The sequence below is a fragment of the Tenrec ecaudatus genome, chromosome 6 (genome assembly GCF_050624435.1).
Source record: "Tenrec ecaudatus isolate mTenEca1 chromosome 6, mTenEca1.hap1, whole genome shotgun sequence".
NCBI lineage: Eukaryota > Metazoa > Chordata > Mammalia > Afrosoricida > Tenrecidae > Tenrec > Tenrec ecaudatus.
In genome coordinates, this window is record NC_134535.1 from 103,537,597 (window position 1) to 103,557,437 (window position 19,841).

The following is a 19,841-nucleotide window of genomic DNA, read 5'->3' on the forward strand; positions in this document are numbered from 1 at the left end:
TAAATCACGCCTGATCTTCTGATGAGACACAGCTACTGAGCAAGCAGCATGGATGTCAAGACACTGGTTTGGAGAGATGCACACTCAAAGAACCCCTTTTACAGCTTCGTGGTAAAAAGTCTTTTCCCATTTATTGTCACTACTAAATCACAGGGCTACCAGGGATTTCCAGAAGCTGACCAGTATTCTTCTGCCTCTACAGAGCACACCCAGGCCTGTATGTACATGGAGGAACCCAGACCGACATCTTCCGGCGAAATCACCACTCAGGCTTGGAGGTTACGTACTGCCCAGGATGCTCCACCCGGGAGGAGAGGAGGCTGAAGTCCAACCTGCTCCAGGCCACAGGATACATCTATCTGCCTGGAGGGGGCACTAGGTTCTAATCTGCACAAAATCTCTTTTGTGTGTGTGGTAAAATGAGGTGCCTCGGCTGATTTTCGGGTCGGCTTATATTTGAGTGTATATGGTAATAAAAGGCCACTTGTGCATGACATAGTCACCTTCTTTCTCCACAGATACTCTAAGGATATGGACCTAGAAGGACTTCAGTGAAGGGCAGTGGTTTTAAACTTACCTCACTCAGGAAGAAAGAGTCCTGGTGGCGTAGTGGGCTATGCAGTGATCTGCTAACTACAAATTCAGCAGTTCAAATCCACCAGCTGCTCCTTGAGAGAAAGATGAGGCTGTCTGCTGTCGTAAAGATGTAAAGTCTAAGAAACCCAAAGGGGCAATTCTACTGTCCCAATGGGTGGCTAGGAGTTCGCATCAACTCAATAGCAGTGAACGTGGTTGGGGTTTGAATTCAAGCAGTGGATTAGTTGATGGGAGAGGTTTTCAAATTTTAATCATGCAGGGGTGCTGTACCCAAATCAGGACACATACTTTTGATTCATAAGCATATGAAAAGTGGACAAGGCAAAAAGAAGCCTAGAGAAGAATCAAAGCATTTGCATTGTGGTGGGAGGGAAGAATACGGAATATGCCACTGACTTCCCAACAACGAACAAATCTCGAGGATGTATAAGAATACTCCTTAGGAGGCAGGATGGTGAGACTTCATCTACCTCCCAAGAGCACTCAACTGCTAGAGAAAGAGAACATGCTTGCTCAGGGAAGAAGGGGGAGACAAGGTGGGTGGGGCACAGCAGCTGCAGCCACGGGCTCACAGCAATGCTGCTGAGGATGGCACAGGGCTGGTCACTCTGCCTGGAGCGGACAACAACCATCGGCAGAGCAGACGGATGCCAGTGAAGGCTCATGGGCGCAGAAGGCCGTGGTGTGATGTGTGTTGGCAGGAAAGCCTCTCCGGCTGCGATGAAGCTAATGAATCAGAAAGGAGCCAGAGAAGATGTGGTGATCAGGTCCAGAGGAGAGTTGGCTGACTGGACAAAATGATGCAATTAGAAAAATGGGCAGATTCATATTATGACACTGGCGGGCTCTGGGGAGCACAGTAATTGGATGCCGGGATGAAAGTATGAGAGAGAAAGATGATGAGCAGGATGGGACCCCGCCTCTGGCATGAACAAGGAGAGAACGTCTTCAGGAACTTGGAGGAACAGCCACTTAAGAGATGACTGGCATAAATCCAGGCTTTGAGCTGGAATCTCAGTAGAGCTGAGGGTTAATGGGCCATCTACTGAACAATGGTATTGAATGACGATATAATGTAATTACTTTTTAAAATAAAAACTGAGAAAATCAATTTTGGTCAGAGCTTCAGAAGCACTGAGGACTGTATACTGAGTAACAGGTCTTGTAGTTCCCTGTTCTCCATAGCCACATTTTGGTGTCACCCGCCAACCCCCACCCCCTGGGGTGCGTTCCATTCTACCACTTGCTCTGAGTAAAGAAATATCGGGGGGAGGGAAGGAGGGAAAGAGACAGACCAGTTTGATAGGAGTCCAAAGTCCCATTCTATCCTGCCCACCATGTTCTTCCCCATCCTTTGGCCCACAAGTGATTCCAATCATCTATGGATCTCTGATAAATGAAGTCGCCAACTGAGTGGAACTCAATGTGTGGTCCCCAGACCAAGGTAACACTATAACTTGAAGACTTGTTAGACATGCAGGTTCTCAGGCCCCACCTCCTAGGGCTGTGCTACATCCTCAAATGAAGGTCCTGAAGGCTTGACTTCATCCACTCCATTCGAGTTGACTCGCCTTCAAGGAGACTGCCATACTTTGAGGGCCTTCCGCCCTCCGGGGCTCACCGTCTAGCACTCGAGCAGACAATGTTCTGTTGTTATCCATACGGTTTTCACTAGCAATTTTCTTCAAGAGCAGATCTCTGGGCTCTTCCCCGTGGGTCTTAGTTGGGAAGCTCTGAAACACTGGTAGTGCTTGCTGATCCTGGACAAGACATCTGGGCCACTAACTGGAGGACATATTTGCTCCAGTCCAAAGAAAAATGACCCACTATAATACAGAAATTATTAAATAATATCTCCACAAGGAAATTTTTGCGTAAGATCATTCAAAAACAGTTGCTGCCGTACATCAACAGAGAACTGCCAGACATACAAACCAGATTCAGCGGAAGATGTGGAAGGAGAGCTATCAAGGGTAGAAGTCCGATGAGTCTTAAGTAACAGCAAAGAATATGAGAAAGATGCTTACCTGTGTTTTATGGACTGTGAACAGCTTTTGATTATGTGTGGCATAACTATATATAGTACTGCAAAGAATGGGACTTTCAGAACATTCATGTGAGGCTGTACATGGGCCAACTAGCAATCGCTCTACCTGGAAAAATGAATACTGCATGGCTTAAAATCAGGAAAGGTGTATCAAGGTTGTTTCTTTCTACATAGATATTCAATTTGGATGCTAAGCAAAAATATGAGAAGCTGAACTATATGAGGAGGAAGACCATTAACAACCCACAGCAGTATGCAAACAAAGAGGCCTAACTGATGAAGAGCAAAAGGTGCAGCCCTCCATTTATAGAGGTCTAAATACAGGCATGTACATATTAAATATATTTATATGTGACCATGGAGAAATAGATATATGTACATATATTTATAGGTATAGTATTAAGGTAGCAGATGGACATTGGGCCTCTACTCAATTACTCCCTCAACACAAGTACACTTTGTTATTAACCTGGTGATGCGCACCTTCCTGATATGATCGCTGAAGACAAAGCCGGTGCATCAGCAAATGTGGTGAAGAAAGCTGATGGTGCCCGGCTATCAAAAGTTATAGCACCTGGGGTCTTAAAGGCTTGAAGATAAACAAGCAGCCATCTAGCTCAGAAGCAACAAAGACCACATAGAAGAAACACACCAGCCTGTGTGATCACGAGGTGTCGATAGGATCAGGTATCAGGCATTAAAGACCCAGAACAAAAATTCATATCATTGTGAATGAAGGGGAGTGTGGACTGGAGACCCAAAGCCCATCTGTAGGCAATTGAACATCTCCTTGCAGAATGGTCTCGGGGAGGAGATGAACCAAGAGTACACCAATGAAACATGTAATTTTTCTCTAGTTCTTTAATGCTTCCACACACACACCCCACTATCATGACCCCAATTCTACCTTACAAATCTAGCTAGACAAGAGCATGTACACAGGTACAGATAAGAGCTAGAAACACAGGGAATCCAGGACAGATAAACCCCTAGGACCAATATTGAAAGTAGCCATGCCAGGAGGATAAGGGGAAAGTGGAGCGGGGGTGGGGAGATAAGGGAAACCGATCACAATGATCTACCTATAACCCTGTCCCAGGGGGATGAACAACAGAAAAGTGGGTGAAGGGATACATTGGTCAGTGTAAGACATGAAAAAATAATAATTTATAAATGATCAAGGGTTCATGAGGGACGGTCGGTGGGGGAGGGAAGGGAAAAATGAGGAGCTGATACCAAGGGCTCAAGTAGAAAGAAAATGTTTTGAAAGTGATGATGGCAACAAATGTACAAATGCGCTTGACTGGATGGATGGATGGATGGATGGATGGATGGATGGATGGATGGATGGATGGATGGATGGATGGAGATTGTGATAAGAGTTGTACAAGCCCCCAATAAAATGATTTTTTAAAAAGACTACATCTCAACATAAAAACATCTTTGCAAGAAAACCAATAACCAACATCAGGATAAACACCTCCATCAAAGCCCTTCTTCTGTGTCTAAGAGCCACCTTGGAGAAAAAGAGAGAGAAATCCCAGGACCATTACATGGAATACATTCAAGATCCCTGCCCAAAGTGGCGGAGGCTGGGACAGAGGCACCAGAGTTGTGGCTCGGCGAGCAGGGGACAGAGCAAAGGAGCCAGGCTAAGACCCAGAGACTGGGAACCAGCAAGAACATTGAGTACTGGTTGCAAAGAGGTGTTGCTCTGGGCCAGTGAGGGCATTCTTGTTGTCTACTGGTCCTGACTTGTGACAACTTGTTAATTTCCCTAGGAAACCACCATCATGTTGAGTTTTATCTGGGCCATTGCTATGATGTACCGAACCCAGCATAGAATGAGAGCGCTGTGGGAGGAATGGCTGGTGTCAGAACAGGTAAAGGAGGATGGAAGTATGCCTGACCTCTCCACTGTTGTCCCTCATACTATGTGTTCCTCTGAGAATAAGTCTACAAAACCTGTAGCAGAATTTCCTTAGAAGTGGTCTTTTCCAGCTTAAACTTCTGCCGTTAATTTTTGAACCCTAATTAATTTTATAGTTTTATTTCTAGCCCTGGCTTTGAGACCAGTTACAAGAGGTCACTTTGGCTATTTCTCCTAGACTTACTCATCCGTGAAGTGTCACTGCTTCCTTTGGTGTCAACAAAATTGAAACATGGCATTTTAGGTGTTAGGAAGAAAACCCAAAGATTGATATCAAATACCAACTATATTATTTATAACTAGTGACACATGGTTCCACAGCCAAAAATATTTCCTGGCTGTAGTTATGAAAAGTTAAACATACTCCTCCCTCCCCCCGCCCCCAACCCTCCAACTAAATAAGCCCTGTGAGCTATCTCCCCCACACCCACACACACTCTAAAACGGCCCGCACACAGATCTGTGCACTGTCAAAATAGTTACTACAAAGCACCCTATAAAATACAACAGAAGGAAGTAGGAGGCAAGAGATTTTGAAAACTGGTACAAGCGAAGCAGCTATAAAACGGGAGAAGACAACAAGCCCTTTTCTAAAATTAGCAATGGGTCCTTTTCAAAACAATTTGTACTCATTTTTTTAACTTACCAAACACATGCAAATGCTTTTTTATTTTTACTGTAAAACTGCACTGGCTAATTAGATTTTTAACCAGTCCTTTCTAAACAGTGAAATGGAAAAACAGACCTACAACTGAAATCAATGAAATAACTAACCTCGGGTAGTTCTAATGTATGCCTTAAAAAAGATTGTTTTTTTTTTTTTGGCAATTCTGAGATTTATCTTGACTGAGTACTTTTAACATGTTCATGAAGGAAACGTAATATTGGCTCACTTTGCTTAGTAAAAGAATGTGCTTTTAATGATGCTCTATTTATATGTAGTAAAACCCATCCTTTTGGGTGTGTGCAGTTCAATGAATTCCAATACATGTATACAGTTGTGTGAACACCTGTGTGCAAACTGGTTTGAATTGTGCTGCCCAACAACAAAGTGGCCACAAAATGGGGCTCCTCCAGAACCAAAAACATGCCAGATTTTAAAGATTTGCTTCATCTCATCAACAATTATTATACAGATGACATGATGAAATCATATATATTTTTAGTATACTTAGTTTAAGTAAGTCATTGGTAGGTCTCACTGAGTCGATTGCAATTCACAGAGACAACAACAGAATAAAACACTGCCCTGGCCCTGTGCCATCCTCATCATCACTGTGATCAAGCCCATGGTTGGAGCCATGGCGTCAATCCCATCTCCTTGAGGTCTTCTTTCCAGTGACCTTCTACTTAACCAAATGTAATATCCTTCTCCAGGGCTGGCCTCGCCTGACAACATGTCTAAAGTATGTGAATGTTTCTGCATCACAGAGTTCCTAACGTGTTCTCTCTTGCCCACAAGTGATACTTGTGGCCAGTATCACTTCCCTAGCCCTGCTCCCAGAACCTAATGATAGAATGTCTGTCCCCAAAATTTTAGTTTGGTTGGCTTTTAAAAAATATTTCTTCTCTTTGTCTTGTATTTTCTAATTTTACACAATCATTTTGTTATACATATTATTGTGATAATATACACAACAAAATCTTCACCTATTTTATATTTCCACATATAAGATCCAAGCCTATTTCCACATATAAGATCCAGTGACAATGAATGCATTCTTCATGCTGTGCCGTTTATCACTCATCTTTTTACAAACAGTTCCACCACCGTGAAGATAAACTCATTGTCCTCTAAGCAAAGCTCTTCCTTCCCTTCCTTCTCCCATTCCTGTTGTTAGGTAAGTGCCATCAAATTGTTTCCAATTCCACAGGTAACAACAGATCGAAACCCTTTCTGCTCCTGCATCTGCCTCACAATGGTTGTGTGAGCCCCTTACTGCAGCCACCTGTCATTTCGTCTTATCAAGGAGTTTCTCACTTTGTTCGCTGACCCTCCACACGTTACCGAGCATCATGTCCTTTCCCTGGCACTGTTCTCTCCGGGCAACATGTCCCAAGTGCATGAAATGAAGTCTTGCCATTCTTCTTCTGAGGGCTATTCCGGCTGTACATCCACCTATCCCTAGTAACCACGAAACATCTTTGATGTGTGCATATTTATTTCGTGTAGGTGAGATTACATGGCATTTGTCTTTTTGCAATGGACTTGCTTCACCAGAATAATGTTTTCTAGGTTCATCCATATTGTGGTGTGTTACTCCTCAGGGCAGAGTAACAGTCCATCACAGCAATACACCATATTTGGCTTATTCGTTCATCTGTTGCCAGATATTTCAGTAATTTCTACCTTTGGGCTATTGTGAAAAGTGCTATAATGATCCACACGAAGACTTGTTTAGAAAAATGTTTACAGTAGCTTTTTTTATAATAGCTCAAAATTGGAAGCAACCCAAATGTCTATCAGGAAACGAAAGGACAGATTGCTTTATACCTATGTAATGAATAGTATTCTGTAATGAAAAATAATGAACTAATGAAACAAACAACATGGATGTGTCTCAAAGTAAAAATACTGAAAGAAAATAAAAAAGAGAATATATTGTATTACTTCATTTGTATGAGGTTTTAAAAGTTCATGATAAAAGTCCATAATTTTTAATTCCATTTTTTCATGAAATATTTGAAGGCCCCTCATATACGATTTTAGAAAATGCCAAGTTTACCTATAGTGATAGAAAATAGACCCAAAGTGGCCTAAGCATCGGGGATGAAGTACAGAGAGATTACAAAGGAGCAAATAGACGCTTTTGTGGATAATCAAGACAGTTATGGCTTGAAGGATGTCATTCCCAACTCCAAGTACGCATTGAAGTAAAAGCTCCTCTGCCGGTAGATTTGATCCTATTTGGAAATAAGGTGTTCTCTACCATGCCAATGAGCTCATAACCAAGGAGGGTGGGTCCTGAACCTCATCACTTGAGAGCTAGAAAACAGAATAAAATGGACCCAGATGGAGACACACACAAGGGAAAGCCACCATGTGAAGACAGACACGTGGAAGCTGAAATTGACAAAGGTGACCTCCCACATGAGGATAAATTCCTGCTGTTAAAAATAAAATAAGGTGGTGTGTGCTGCACTGGATGATAGCCACTGTTATTTGTGTTGTTTTTTAGTTATATTTTTAAAAAGCTCTTTAGCTTTAAAATGGTTTTTTTAATCCGTGCCCAATTATTTCCTAGTTTTCACTAACAATGTCATTTTCCTTAGCCACTTGCAAAGCTGATAAACATGCCACTGCCAGCGATTGGGACTCACAGCGACATTAGGAACGGAATCAATGGTCTCCAGAAGCTTTCTGAGACTGTAGGTCGGTTACAGAAGCAGACTGGTGTATCTTCCTCCCTGGGAGTGGCTCAGTTTGAAATGCCGATTTCTCTATTAGCTGACAAAGGCTTAACTACTTGCACTACCAGGACTCCTTCCCAAAGCTTGTAGTCCCCCTCCCCAATTGCATTTTGGGTAACAAAGGGCCCTTCAAAAGGAAACATGCCCAAGTGGTTCCTAACTGAATGGAGAGCACTGTGCAGCCACACACAAGATCTATTCACCGATGATGCTGGGGTGGGGCAGGGCAGGGGGACTCCAGTAATGTAGTTTTATTTAACCTCAGGAAAGTATAGGGAAAGCTTTAGCTGTGCTTTGGGGGGGGGGGGGGAAGAAAATGAAAAAGATTGAATGAAACACAAAGCATGGACTCCGTAAATCATCTGAAGATGAAAGGGGGTTGAGGGCCGGGAGTACTGCTCTGTGATGGCCCACGGGTCAGCCCAGAATCTAGCTCCCGCTCCCAGCCCAGACTCCTTTTCTCCCCTTAACTACTTTACAAACTATGGTTAATTATTATTGATAACATGCCTTCAAACTCCCAGCTCCTAATTTCATATCCATATTCTTCAGCTACGATCTGCCATGTTGACTGAATCTCCACTATTTAAGAACACTTTCAGCCATCCCCGCCCATGTTGTCTCCCACGGGGGTAGTCTGGGCATTGCATGGCACTTTGTCTTCCTCTGCATTCTTTAGTTCTTCTTGGGTACCGAGCCTCGGGCACTTCTTGGATTTCTGCTCCCACTGCCCTCTCGTGCAGGACAGAGAACAGAGGACTTAGCAAGTCTGCGAAGCGTTGGACTACGCAAGGCAGGGCAAACAGTGTTCAAACCCGCCAGCTCTCCTTGGGAGAAGGAGGCTCTTCGCTCCGGTAAAGGTTCCAGCCTCAGAAACCTTGCAAGGGGTTGCCATGGTGATGGGGAGGGGAGGGGAGGGCTGGAGAACGAAGGGTGTAGCACTGGGAGCAGCTTCCACTAAGTGAAGGAAAGTTAGGAAAATACCAACTCTCCTCTGTGGTCTGTAGTGTCTGGTTTCCTCCGAAACAATGAGGATACCCTCAGAGCCTGCAGCCTCTACAGTCTTCTTCACCCTAAACTTCCCACCAAGAGGATCTATCTCCCCAATTGCAAGTGGTGTCAAAGGGACAACTCTTTGCCTCATGCAATTCTGTGGGGTCTGGAAGCCTGATGGCATGGCACCCATTTCACCATATCTCTTGGTGAGGTGCCAGCGAGTCGGCTCTGACCCACAGCGACACTATGCATGAAACACTGCAAGGTCCTGCGCCATCCTCACAAGTGTTCCTATGCCTGAGCCCATCGATGCAGCCACGGTCTCAATCCATCCCGTCACTGCTTGCTTCCCTTTACCAAGCATGCTGTCCTCCAGGGACTGGTCTCTCCTGATAGCATGTCCAAAGTCTATGAGATGAAGCCTGGCCATCCTTTCCTCTAAGGAGCACTCTGGCCTTACTTCTTCCAAGATAGATTAGTTTGTCCTTTTAGCAGTCCCTGGTACTTTCAATACTCTTCTCCAGCACCACAACTCAAGCGCATTTCATTCTCACTTAAAAAATGAAGAAGCGACTGACACTATCATGCAATAAGCTGTCTTTACAGCGTCTCAGGTAAGTCCACCAAGATCAAAATGAGGCTCGTACCTGTTATGCCTACTTGAAAGGTGTGGCGTAAAGGCTGGATGTGATCATCTATATGTGTACATATAGCTATATATGTTACATTGTCAGCAATTCTCCAAAATTCTTCAACATAGGCAATTGTGATAAGAACATTTGGTTCCTCAGCCAACCAGTCACATCAGATGCTGACAAAACTACTCAAGAGCTCACACAAACAAGATACCCAGTCAGCCGTTGTGAGCTCTGATCAGCAGCAGAGATGACTGTGGCAAATGATCTCCAATTAATAAAATGTTCAAGATTGGCTAGAGGTATTATACAGACAGTCTTGCTCTTGCATGAAGTGAATATGAACAGCTATCCAATGCAGACAGTTAAAATTTTCAGGAGAATCTCACCCTTGGTGGACGAATCCCACCAGCCCTATTTCTAGACCCTTGGGAGGAGAATCACACCCTTGGTGGAAGAATCCCATCAGCCCTATTTGTAGACCCTTGGGAGGAGAATCACACCCTTGGTGGACAAATCCCATCAGCCCTACTTCTAGACCATTGTCACTTGATTCTGACCATGGGGTCAGCTGAATCTTGAGATTAGAATATTGTCACATCTGCCTTAAAGGAAACTTTCATTCGCCATGGTACCATTCAAATGCACAAAAGGACGCAAAGTAGGAACCTTCTAGAACAATACCATCCAAGAAAACTTTCTGTGACGATGGGGTGTTTTCTGCCTGTTGTGATGGAGCCACTAGCTATAGGTGGTCACTGGGTCCTGAAACATGTGTGGCGAGTGCACTGAGAAACCATTTTACATTTTTTATTTTCAATAGCCACTCTATCAGACAGCACAGTTCCAGAGGGTGCAACAGAAAACTGCATAATGCTTGAGTGCCTGCTTGTCTTTGTGGATTGTCGCTCACTATAAAGAAAACAAACACCCTCATAGCCAGACCAACAGACACCAAAAAGTTGTCAAGGATTTAGTTTTGTTTGGATTCCCAGCCGAGCCTCAGGAAAGCAGCAGTTACAAAATCAAACGTGGTATTGCATTACGCAAACCAACTGCTCAAGACCTCTTCAGAGTGTTGAGGGGCAAGGATGTCAGGCTGAGGAACATGGTGGGCCTGACCCAGGGAAGTATTTTCAATTGCCTCCATATGCATGTTAGAGTTTGGCAGTTAATAAGGGAGACTGAAAAAGAACGGAGATGCACTTGGGCTGTGGTGCTGGCAGCGAATACTGAAAGCGCCGTGGACTGCCAGAAGAACAAACAAATCTGTGCTGGAAGAAGTACAGCCAGAATGCTCCCTAGAATCAGAATCGAGGATGGTAAGACTTCATCTCATGTACCTTGCACACACTGTCAGGAGAGTTCAGTCCCTGGGGGGAAAGGGCATCACGTTGGTGACATAGCGGTTCAGTGAAAAAAAAGAACCCTCAGAGAGATGGATTGACACAGTGGTTACAACAGCGGGCTCAAACGTAACAACCGTGAGGATGGAACAGAACTGGGCAGGGTTTCCTCCTGTTGTACAGAGGGAAGTTCTGAGCCAGAACCGCCTGGATGGCAACTAACCATCACCACCACGTGTGTGGCAGAATCTGGTCTCTGAGTTGCTTTCGCGGCAATATGCAGTGGTGCTGCTGTGGGGGGGCCCTCAACCCTCTTCATCCACAGTGAGACTAGCCATACCAGGCCAGTCATGATGCATCAACTGACCAATTCTCAAGATAGGTGAAAAGGGGAAAAAAGGTAGGTGAAAGGACTACTAGATCCCGGCGGCAGATCTGGGTGCTGTATAATCCACAAATTAACAAGTGGTTAGGAAAATTCAGTGAGTGTATGTTGCGTCACCTGGCACAGTAAGTGCTATCTGGTAGAAGCTACATGTATCTGCTTCCACCAAAACATGCTCTTTTAATTCTCGTAAACCTCTTAAGTACACCTGTACACTGAGATCAGGAGAGCTGACAGCACAGTGGGTTACAAGTTAGGCTGCTAATGAGGTCAGCAGTTCGAACTCACCATCCTATCTGAGGGAGAAAGGTGAGCCTTTTCCTCCCATAAAGATTCACCACCTCGGACTCCCAGAGGTACTGCTGCCCTGTCCTCTAAAGTCAAAACTGACTCTATGTCAGTGAGGGTCTCTTTTTGTTTACTTGTTATGGTTTTGGTATGAGCTTCCAGAAGGTTTTGTCTGTTTCAAAATAAGCATATAAACAGAGTAAAGGAAATTGCACCCTCCCCACCCAACACCCAAAATAAACACTAAATATTTCAGCTACATGTTTGGCTTAAAAGAGGATGTCTTTGTCATAATTACTTTTATGAAACAAAACAAACTTGTCATAACAGGACTGTCTCTCTTCTAAAGAATAGAACTTTTACAGTGCTTTTTGTCCCCAAACGTAAAAACAATATGACCATATGTAAAATAGTATTCAAAATGTATGAGATACATATGAAATTCAGGGTAGTGGTCTTGTGGGGAGGGGTGGTACAAAGTGGGGAGATAAGTAGGAGATACAATAGGGCTTGCATTTGCTCCAGAACAGTTTATTTCTTGGGGGGAAAAAGGAATTAAACATAGCAAAAATGTTAAGATTTGAAGTTATAAAAACAAATAGGTATTCTGATCTCACTGGCTACAGTTTTACATAATCTTTTAACTTTTTACGCTCCAACACTTCCTGAGTCGTTTTGATTCCTACTCTGCTTTATTCACGGACACCCTCTCCAGAGGGTAACTGAGGAGAGCGGTGCATTCTAAAAGACAATTGTACTTCTAAGGACAGATGGGACAATTTTGGCTCCTCCTTACTAATATCACTTGTGTTAAGACTTGATCAACTTTTCTTGATCAACTTACTTATTTGATTTAAACAGTATGAAGTGGTTCGTTCTGTATCTTCTCTTCTATTGTTACGTAAGTAAACCCAAAAACCTACTGCTGCTATCAAGTCAAATCCAACTCATAATGACCCTACTTATTTCGCCCAAACTTATTTGGCCCCTTGCCCCCTTTTCTGAATAAAATTATTCAGTTCCCCTCTGGCAATTTAAACCTTTTCTTCTTTTTTTAAACTCTAGCCTATAGCCTAGGATAAAGTGTAGGCATCTGCTTTGGCATCCTCCCTGGATTGTCTCAGTGTCATTGTCCACCTAAGGGTTTCCAGTACTTTAGCTCTTCATGGCAGCAGACAGCCTCATCTTCCTGTGTGGAGCTGCTGGTGGGTTTCAAGCAACACCTTTCCATTACAAGCAGTGCCACCAGGACCCCTTTTTAGTTTATTTTTTTTGTAAGATCACCTATAATAAATCTTAACATTTTAAAAATAGCATGTTGTGACTTTTCAATGGTTTAGATGTGAAGCCAGGAATAACGGTATTTTACTATATGAGAAGGTTTCCAAAAGTTCACAGAAAAAAAAAGAAATGGAAAAGAGAATAAATGGCATTATTCCTGAGTACACAGTTTGCAGAAGGCTATGTATGACAATGAAAGCCCCAAACACAGGAGGGTGGGTGGGGGAAGGGGGGAAATGAGCTGATAGCAAAGGCTCAAGTCGAAAGAAATGTTTTGAAAATGATGGCAACATATGTACAAATGTGCTTAACACAATGGATGGATGGATGGAGGGATGGATGGATGGATGGATGGATGGATGGATGGATGGATGGATGGATTGTGGTAAGAGCTGTATGAGCCCCCAATAAAAAAGAAAGAAAGCCAAAAATCACACATGTAGAGTCCCCCAAGTACATTACGTCCACAATGAACTCCCTCGGGTCATTGACCGGATTTGTGAAGACCTTTGTCCTCATACAGAATGCATTGGAAAATGGATTACTGCAGATATCGTTAGCTTAAATTTTAATCTTACCCTTTTTTCAACTTGTTTGAGTTTTTATAATTTTCTTCTTTCTTTAGAAGTTTATCTGTGTTTTATTTTGTTACTGCTGATGGCATTTTTTAGTGTGATTTTCTTTATACAAAATCCAGGGTAGGTAAATCTATAGATAGTAATGATTAATAGATCTTTATAGTTATGATTGATCGGAGAGGTTATTGGGAAGTGGCAAGCTAGTAACAATGGTTACACGAATGAAGAAAATTATCTACAATCAATTGTGGTATAGACTGCATTCTGCTTTCAATTTAGTTAAGCCATGGAGTTGTTTAGTAAGTAACAGGAAGCATTTATCAATTAGTGGTTACAATAAATAAATGTTGGGAGGAGGGGATCATGGATTGTTTTCTATGAACTTTTTGAAACCCTTCTTTTTTTTAAATCATTTTATTGGGGGCTCGTACAATTCTTATCACTATCCATACATACATCCATTGTGTCAAGCACATATGTACTTTTGTTTCCATCACCATTCCCAAAACATTTGCCTTCTACTTGAGCCCTTAATATCGGCTGCTCATTTTCCCCCTCCCTCCCCACTCCCTCATGAACCCTTCATCATTCATAAATTATTTTTTGTCATTCATAAATTATTATTATCTTGTCACATATTATACTGTCCAACGTCTCCTCCCACCCTCTTCTCTGCTGTCCATCCCCCAGGGAGGGAGGAGGCCATACATAGATTCTTATAATCAGTTCTCCCTTTCTACCCCACATTCTCTCCACCCTCCAGGCATCACCACTCTCACCACTGGTCCTGAAGGAGTCATCTGTCCTGGATTCCCTGTGTTTCCAGTTGTTATCTGTACCAATGCACATCCTCTGGTCTAGCCAGATTTATAAGGTAGAATTGGGATCATGATAGTGGGGGGGAGGAAGCATTTAAGCACTAGAGGAAAGTTATATGCTTCATGGTTGCTACCCTGCACCTTGACTGGCTCATTTCCTCCCCACAACCCTTCAGTAAGTGGGTGTCCAGTTGCCTACCGGTGAGCTTTGAGTCTCCACTCCACACTCATCCACATTTACAATGATATGGTTTTTTGTTCTTTGATGCTTGATACCTGATCCCTTCGGCAGCTCGTGGTCACACAGGCTGGTGTGCTTCTTCTATGTGGGCTTTGTTGCTTCTGAGCTAGACGGCCACTTGCTTATCTTCAAGCCTTTAAGACCCCAGACACTATGTCTTTTGATACTCGGGGGACTATCAGCTTTCTTCACCACATTTGCTTATGCATACTTTGTCTTCAGCGATCTTATCAGGAAGGTAGGCACCCACTGATATGATTTTTAGTTCTTTGATGTCTGATAATTGGTTCCTTCTACACCTCATGATCAGACAGGCTGGTGTGCTTCTTCCATGTGGGCTTTGATGCTTCTCAGCCAGATGGTCACCTGTTTATCCTCAAGTCTTTAAGACCCCAGATGCCACATCTTTTGATAGCCGGGAACCATCAGCTTTGAAACCCTTCTTGTATTCTGAATGGTCTGGAACAAAGTCTGAGAAATGAGTATCATTATCCAAATATAGGAGTGCCCCCAACCATCACACTGGTTTACAGGATAAAATCTACTCTCCTTAATAAAAACAGGCCTTCCACAAGCTCACTGAACTTGTGTCATTGTGGGGCTTGGGCTCCCAGGCTTGACACCAGTCTGTTTCTCACTTGGATGGCCTTGCTCTGGACACACACACAAACACACACACACACCATTGCCCCTCAGCAATCTGAAAGATTCCCTCTTCCCCATTCCCGTCTTCCCCTAACTTCTACTCCTCCATAAACACTCTGATCAGAAGTCCCCTCCAGGAGGCCCTTCTCCACCCACATTCCAATCCCAATCCCAAACCTGGCTGCATCTGTTGCCCTCCCCTTGTCCTCCTCTGGCACCCTGTAGTCTGTTATTCAGTGCTGCTATTGTACTGACACACCCTGTCCTACAAAAGGCTGCTGATGTTGTCAGTCTCTCTAAAAAGGCTCTCAAACTCTCCTAGGACGGGAACCATCTCAGACACACACACACAGCAGAAGGGGAGTAAGCACCACTGCATTTGTGCTTTGGCCCAGGAAGCTATGGGTATAGAAGACTGTGAAGGCATAGGGACCCTGTGATTTTTCTACTCCCCGTCTCTCTCTCTCTTGGTCCTCACTTCTGCTTATAACTTGGGTCCTTGCGTTGCTGTGGTAACCAACAGCCTCAGAACACAGGCTTCTGGCAGTTGGGCTGAGCCACTGAACCTTGGACTCTGCTCCTGAGCTGGCAGCATCTGTCTCACATGGACCGCCACCTGAGCAGGGTATGACAGAGCCCAAAACGTCTGTGTTTGTATGTGTGTTAGCTCTTCCACCCACGCTTGCAAGGAAGGCATCACAGAACAAGTTGGACTTCAGAGACTCGTCAGATGGAGAGAGGACAGACTCAATAGCTATAACTAACCTCTCCTGAAAGTAATCAGGTCTCAACTACTGGCAGCCTTTATTAGGTTTATGAGCTTTGATACCACGTCACAGGAATAGATGATATATGGACAAAGAGGGTCGTGGCAGAGCTATTTATTAAAAGGACAACTGACTGGGCATAAGAAAGTGGTTAAAAATGACAGGCTAGCCATAGACATGGGGGGTGGGTTGTGGTTATTTTAGCCGTACTCAGGTGTACTGCATCCCAGCACCACAAAATCATCTCCATCTCAACAATGAACGTGACACATGCATCCACATACACAGGAGGGCTGCAAAAGGTTCATGGAAGGGTGTACATAGGACTCCCTCCCTGGGGGACGGACAACAGAAAAGTGGGTGAAGGGAGATTTCGGACAGAGTAAGGACAAAATAATTTATAAATTATCAAGGGTTCATGAGGAGGGGGGGAACGGGGAGGGAGGGGGGAAAATGAGGAGCTGATACCTAAGGCTCAAGTGGACAGCAAATGTTTTGAGAATGATGAGGGCAACGAATGTGCTTGACACAATGGATGTATGTATGGATTGTGATAAGAGTTGTATGAGCCTCCAATAAAATTATTTTTTTAAAGATAATTGAATTTCTCCAAACTTTTTTGAAGCCCCCTAAAATGTGTGTGTATAAAATATAAGGAAACCCACCAAAATGTTTTAATAGTGGTTATCCTTATCTCCATATGGTAAGATCTCAACCTATTTATCTGAATATTTTATGTAAAACTACCTTATAGCTGAGAATTTCATCAAGGATCCTTTCTTTTCGGATTAGAACCATCAGCTGCAGGAAGACTGTGGAGAGGCAGCAGGCAGGCATGCTGAGCAGGGAGAATTCTTAGAGCTATCCAAGAATATGGATTTCTTTTTTTTAAGGAGATGGCTGGCTGTTTTGGCCTTCATTGAAAATTGCAAATATAGGAGGATGCTCTAGCCCAGCAGTTCTCAGCCTTCCTCATGCCGGACCCTTTCATACAGATCCTCATGTGGTAGTGACCCCAATCCTAAAATTATTTTCGTTGCTACTTAATCACTGTCATTTTGCTTCAGTTATGAATTGTCATGTAAATATCTGATAGGCAGGATGTGTTTTCATTGTATATTGTGTAAGATTTATTTCTAATGACAAATAAATGAAATTTTGTCTTGAAGCATGGTGTAGCATGCATAACAGTCTTCACGCTGGGTACTCGCATGTGGGAGGACCTGCCTGGAGACAGAGAACAGTGACTCGGTTCCTAAGACTATTGGAAAGATGTGTTCTCCAATGGTCTTAGGCGACCCCTGTGAAAGGGTCGTCCCACCCCCAAAGGGGCCGCAACCCACGGGTTGAGAGCCGCTGCTCTAGCCCAAGGAACAGGTGTTAGTGCGCAGGAAGCATGGTTTCCCTTTTCTTCTCCATCTGATTTTTCCCCTTCTTCTGAAGCCCCTCAGGTGAAGGAGACCCAGGCTGTACAGTCTGAGCCCTTGAACTCCATGGCACACTCTTCCTCGAACAGCAACAGTACTGACCCGGAGGACTGCAGCTCCGTATCCGACCTGAGTGTCTCCGTGGGCTACTTCCCCAGTGACGACACCTTCTATGAGAACACCATCCCCCAAGAAGACAGGCCCTCCACGAGTCCTAAAGTTCACTTCCACCCTCCAATCCAAGGGATGTGGGGTACTACACGCACACTGAGAGTCGTGGGGAGACGAGATTGGATTCAGGGTGACCCAGAGCAGTTTTGCAAACTAAGCATCGCCTTGGCCTGGGATGCAGATGTGGCCTCTAGCAAGTCAGACTCAACCATGAACTGGAATCTAAAGACAGACAACGGGCACATGGACAAAGGTTCAGAACTGACCCTCGGCAAACTGGACAGTCTTGTGCAAAAGCTTGAGAGATTTATAGAAACTCAGGAAGACGAGGAAGACAGTGTCTCTGTTTTCCATGAATCTACTCAGAAGGAAGATCTCCAGCTCCCTAGCAGCTCATCACTAGAGACGGCTCAGGTCAGTGATCAGAATCACAGGCCTGGTCAAGACTTGCCCAACTTCCGACCACTAGAAAATGAAGACGTCACCCAGTTTCCACCAAGCCGGCGAAAGCTGCAGGAACATGAACTCATGGAGGTGAGCAGGTAGAGGTCACACAACAGAGATCAGGGACAGGCCTGGTTTGGGGGCAGCTGGGAACCCACGGAACATCGTGACTTGCTATGAAGCAGGGGCAGGCCCCTAAGTCTTTGACACTGCTAGAAATGGTAGAAAGAAAATAGCAAGGAACTGCAGCTCCAGGGGAAAGAGGAGCCCGAGTAAGAGAAGTGGGGAGGAAAGCAATGAACAAGAAGGCGGACAATTCTGATCAACTCTTCCGATTATCCCCCCACCCACCCAACCACCTCAACATGTACATTTTCAAGTACGAATGAAAATCTAAACTTGTGCCCACATTTGGTGGACTGTAACTTAAGTTCCATAAATGGGTAAAACATGACACCCTGATGGCCCCATTACAGGTATCTTATCATTTGCTTTCTTCTTAGATAAACCACACAACTGGTAGCCGAAAGTCCTGGGCTATAGAAACCTCCTCAAATTCATCAGGTCAAGCAGAGGAAAGCAGTCTTTCCAGTACACAAGCCCCATCCTGCCTGAACTTTGGCTGGATCTTCCGCTGGCTAAGGCAGCAAGTCTTCTCTTCCCTACCAAGGAGACAGCACCCTGAGAGGACCACCAAGAGCCCCGGTCGGGTGACACGGAAACAAAGATTCTCTCTCCGGAACAACAAAATTCATCCTCAAGAAGCCCTCGATTTAGGAAATGAGTCGCCATATTTTTTAACTTTTTGATATACCAAGTTCTATAATCACCATAGTTGTTGTTTTGTTCTTCAATAAAATATTTTATTAGCTATGTCTTCCTGTTCTTGTTCATCATCATAATTGAAAGGTGATATATACATATACATGGGCATACTTAAAGTGAACTTTTCTCTGAGATTCAAGCAATATATTTTACAAGCCTTTACAATACAGTATTAATGTAAGAGAGCTGAACAGGGCTGGGCCTGGTTGGGGGCAGATGGGAAGCCACAGTTTAGTATTATGCTGCATCTCAGAAAGTGAGTCAATGTGTTTCAAAATAGGAAATAGGAGAGGGTTTGAAAAGTTGGTAGAAAATGGAATGTTTCTATACACTTTTTTGCAGTCTCCTTATACTTCAGTAACCTTTTCATTCCCTGAGGAACCCCGGTCATGTAGTGAGTTGCACGTTGGGCTACTAACCACGGCATCAGAAGTTCAGACCACCAACTGATTGGAAGGAGAAAGAAGAGGATTTCTACTCCTGTAAAGAACTGCTCCGAAACCTACAGGGGTTGTACCCTGCTCTCTTGAGTCCTTATGAGCCGGAATCAACCTGAGGGCAGTGAGTTTGTTTTTCCCTCATTCATTATATTAATAAATAATCTCTTGAAGTCATTGGCTGTGTGCCAAGTTGTGACAAGGTCCTCCGTCCCTCCACAAGGGGTGGGTTGGGAGCTGGAGACGTCCACTGCACATCAAAAGAACGGACACACTACATGTGGGCACTGAAAGAGACTGGCGTAGCTATAATGGTAAGCCTCTCATGGGAGTATTATCACTGCCAGATCCCAGCCATATTATAATCAAATCAACCAATAACGCTTGGGTGCTCTTCCTCACCGGAGCTCCGGTGGTGTAGTGTGTTACACACTGGACTACTAACCACAAGGTTAGCAGTTCTAAACCCTCAAGTCACTCCGCAGGAGAAAGACAAGGCTTTCTACTTCGATAAAATGTTCCAGTGCCGGAAACCCACAGGGACAATTCTGCCCTGTTTGATAGGGTAGCAG

The 19,841-nt window shown here is 44.1% G+C and overlaps 2 protein-coding genes across 6 annotated transcripts in view; one reads left to right on the forward strand and one right to left on the reverse strand.

Annotated features, from left to right (window-relative positions):
- Window positions 1–19,841, reverse strand: part of PPFIBP1 (PPFIB scaffold protein 1) — a 204,603-nt gene that overhangs the window by 92,955 nt on the left and 91,807 nt on the right. The window lies entirely within an intron of this gene.
- Window positions 17,459–18,816, forward strand: C6H12orf71 (chromosome 6 C12orf71 homolog). The gene is made up of 2 exons (XM_075553319.1): window positions 17,459–18,097; window positions 18,511–18,816. Exons 1-2 carry the CDS (start codon window positions 17,459–17,461, stop codon window positions 18,814–18,816), a joined length of 945 nt encoding a protein of 314 aa, XP_075409434.1.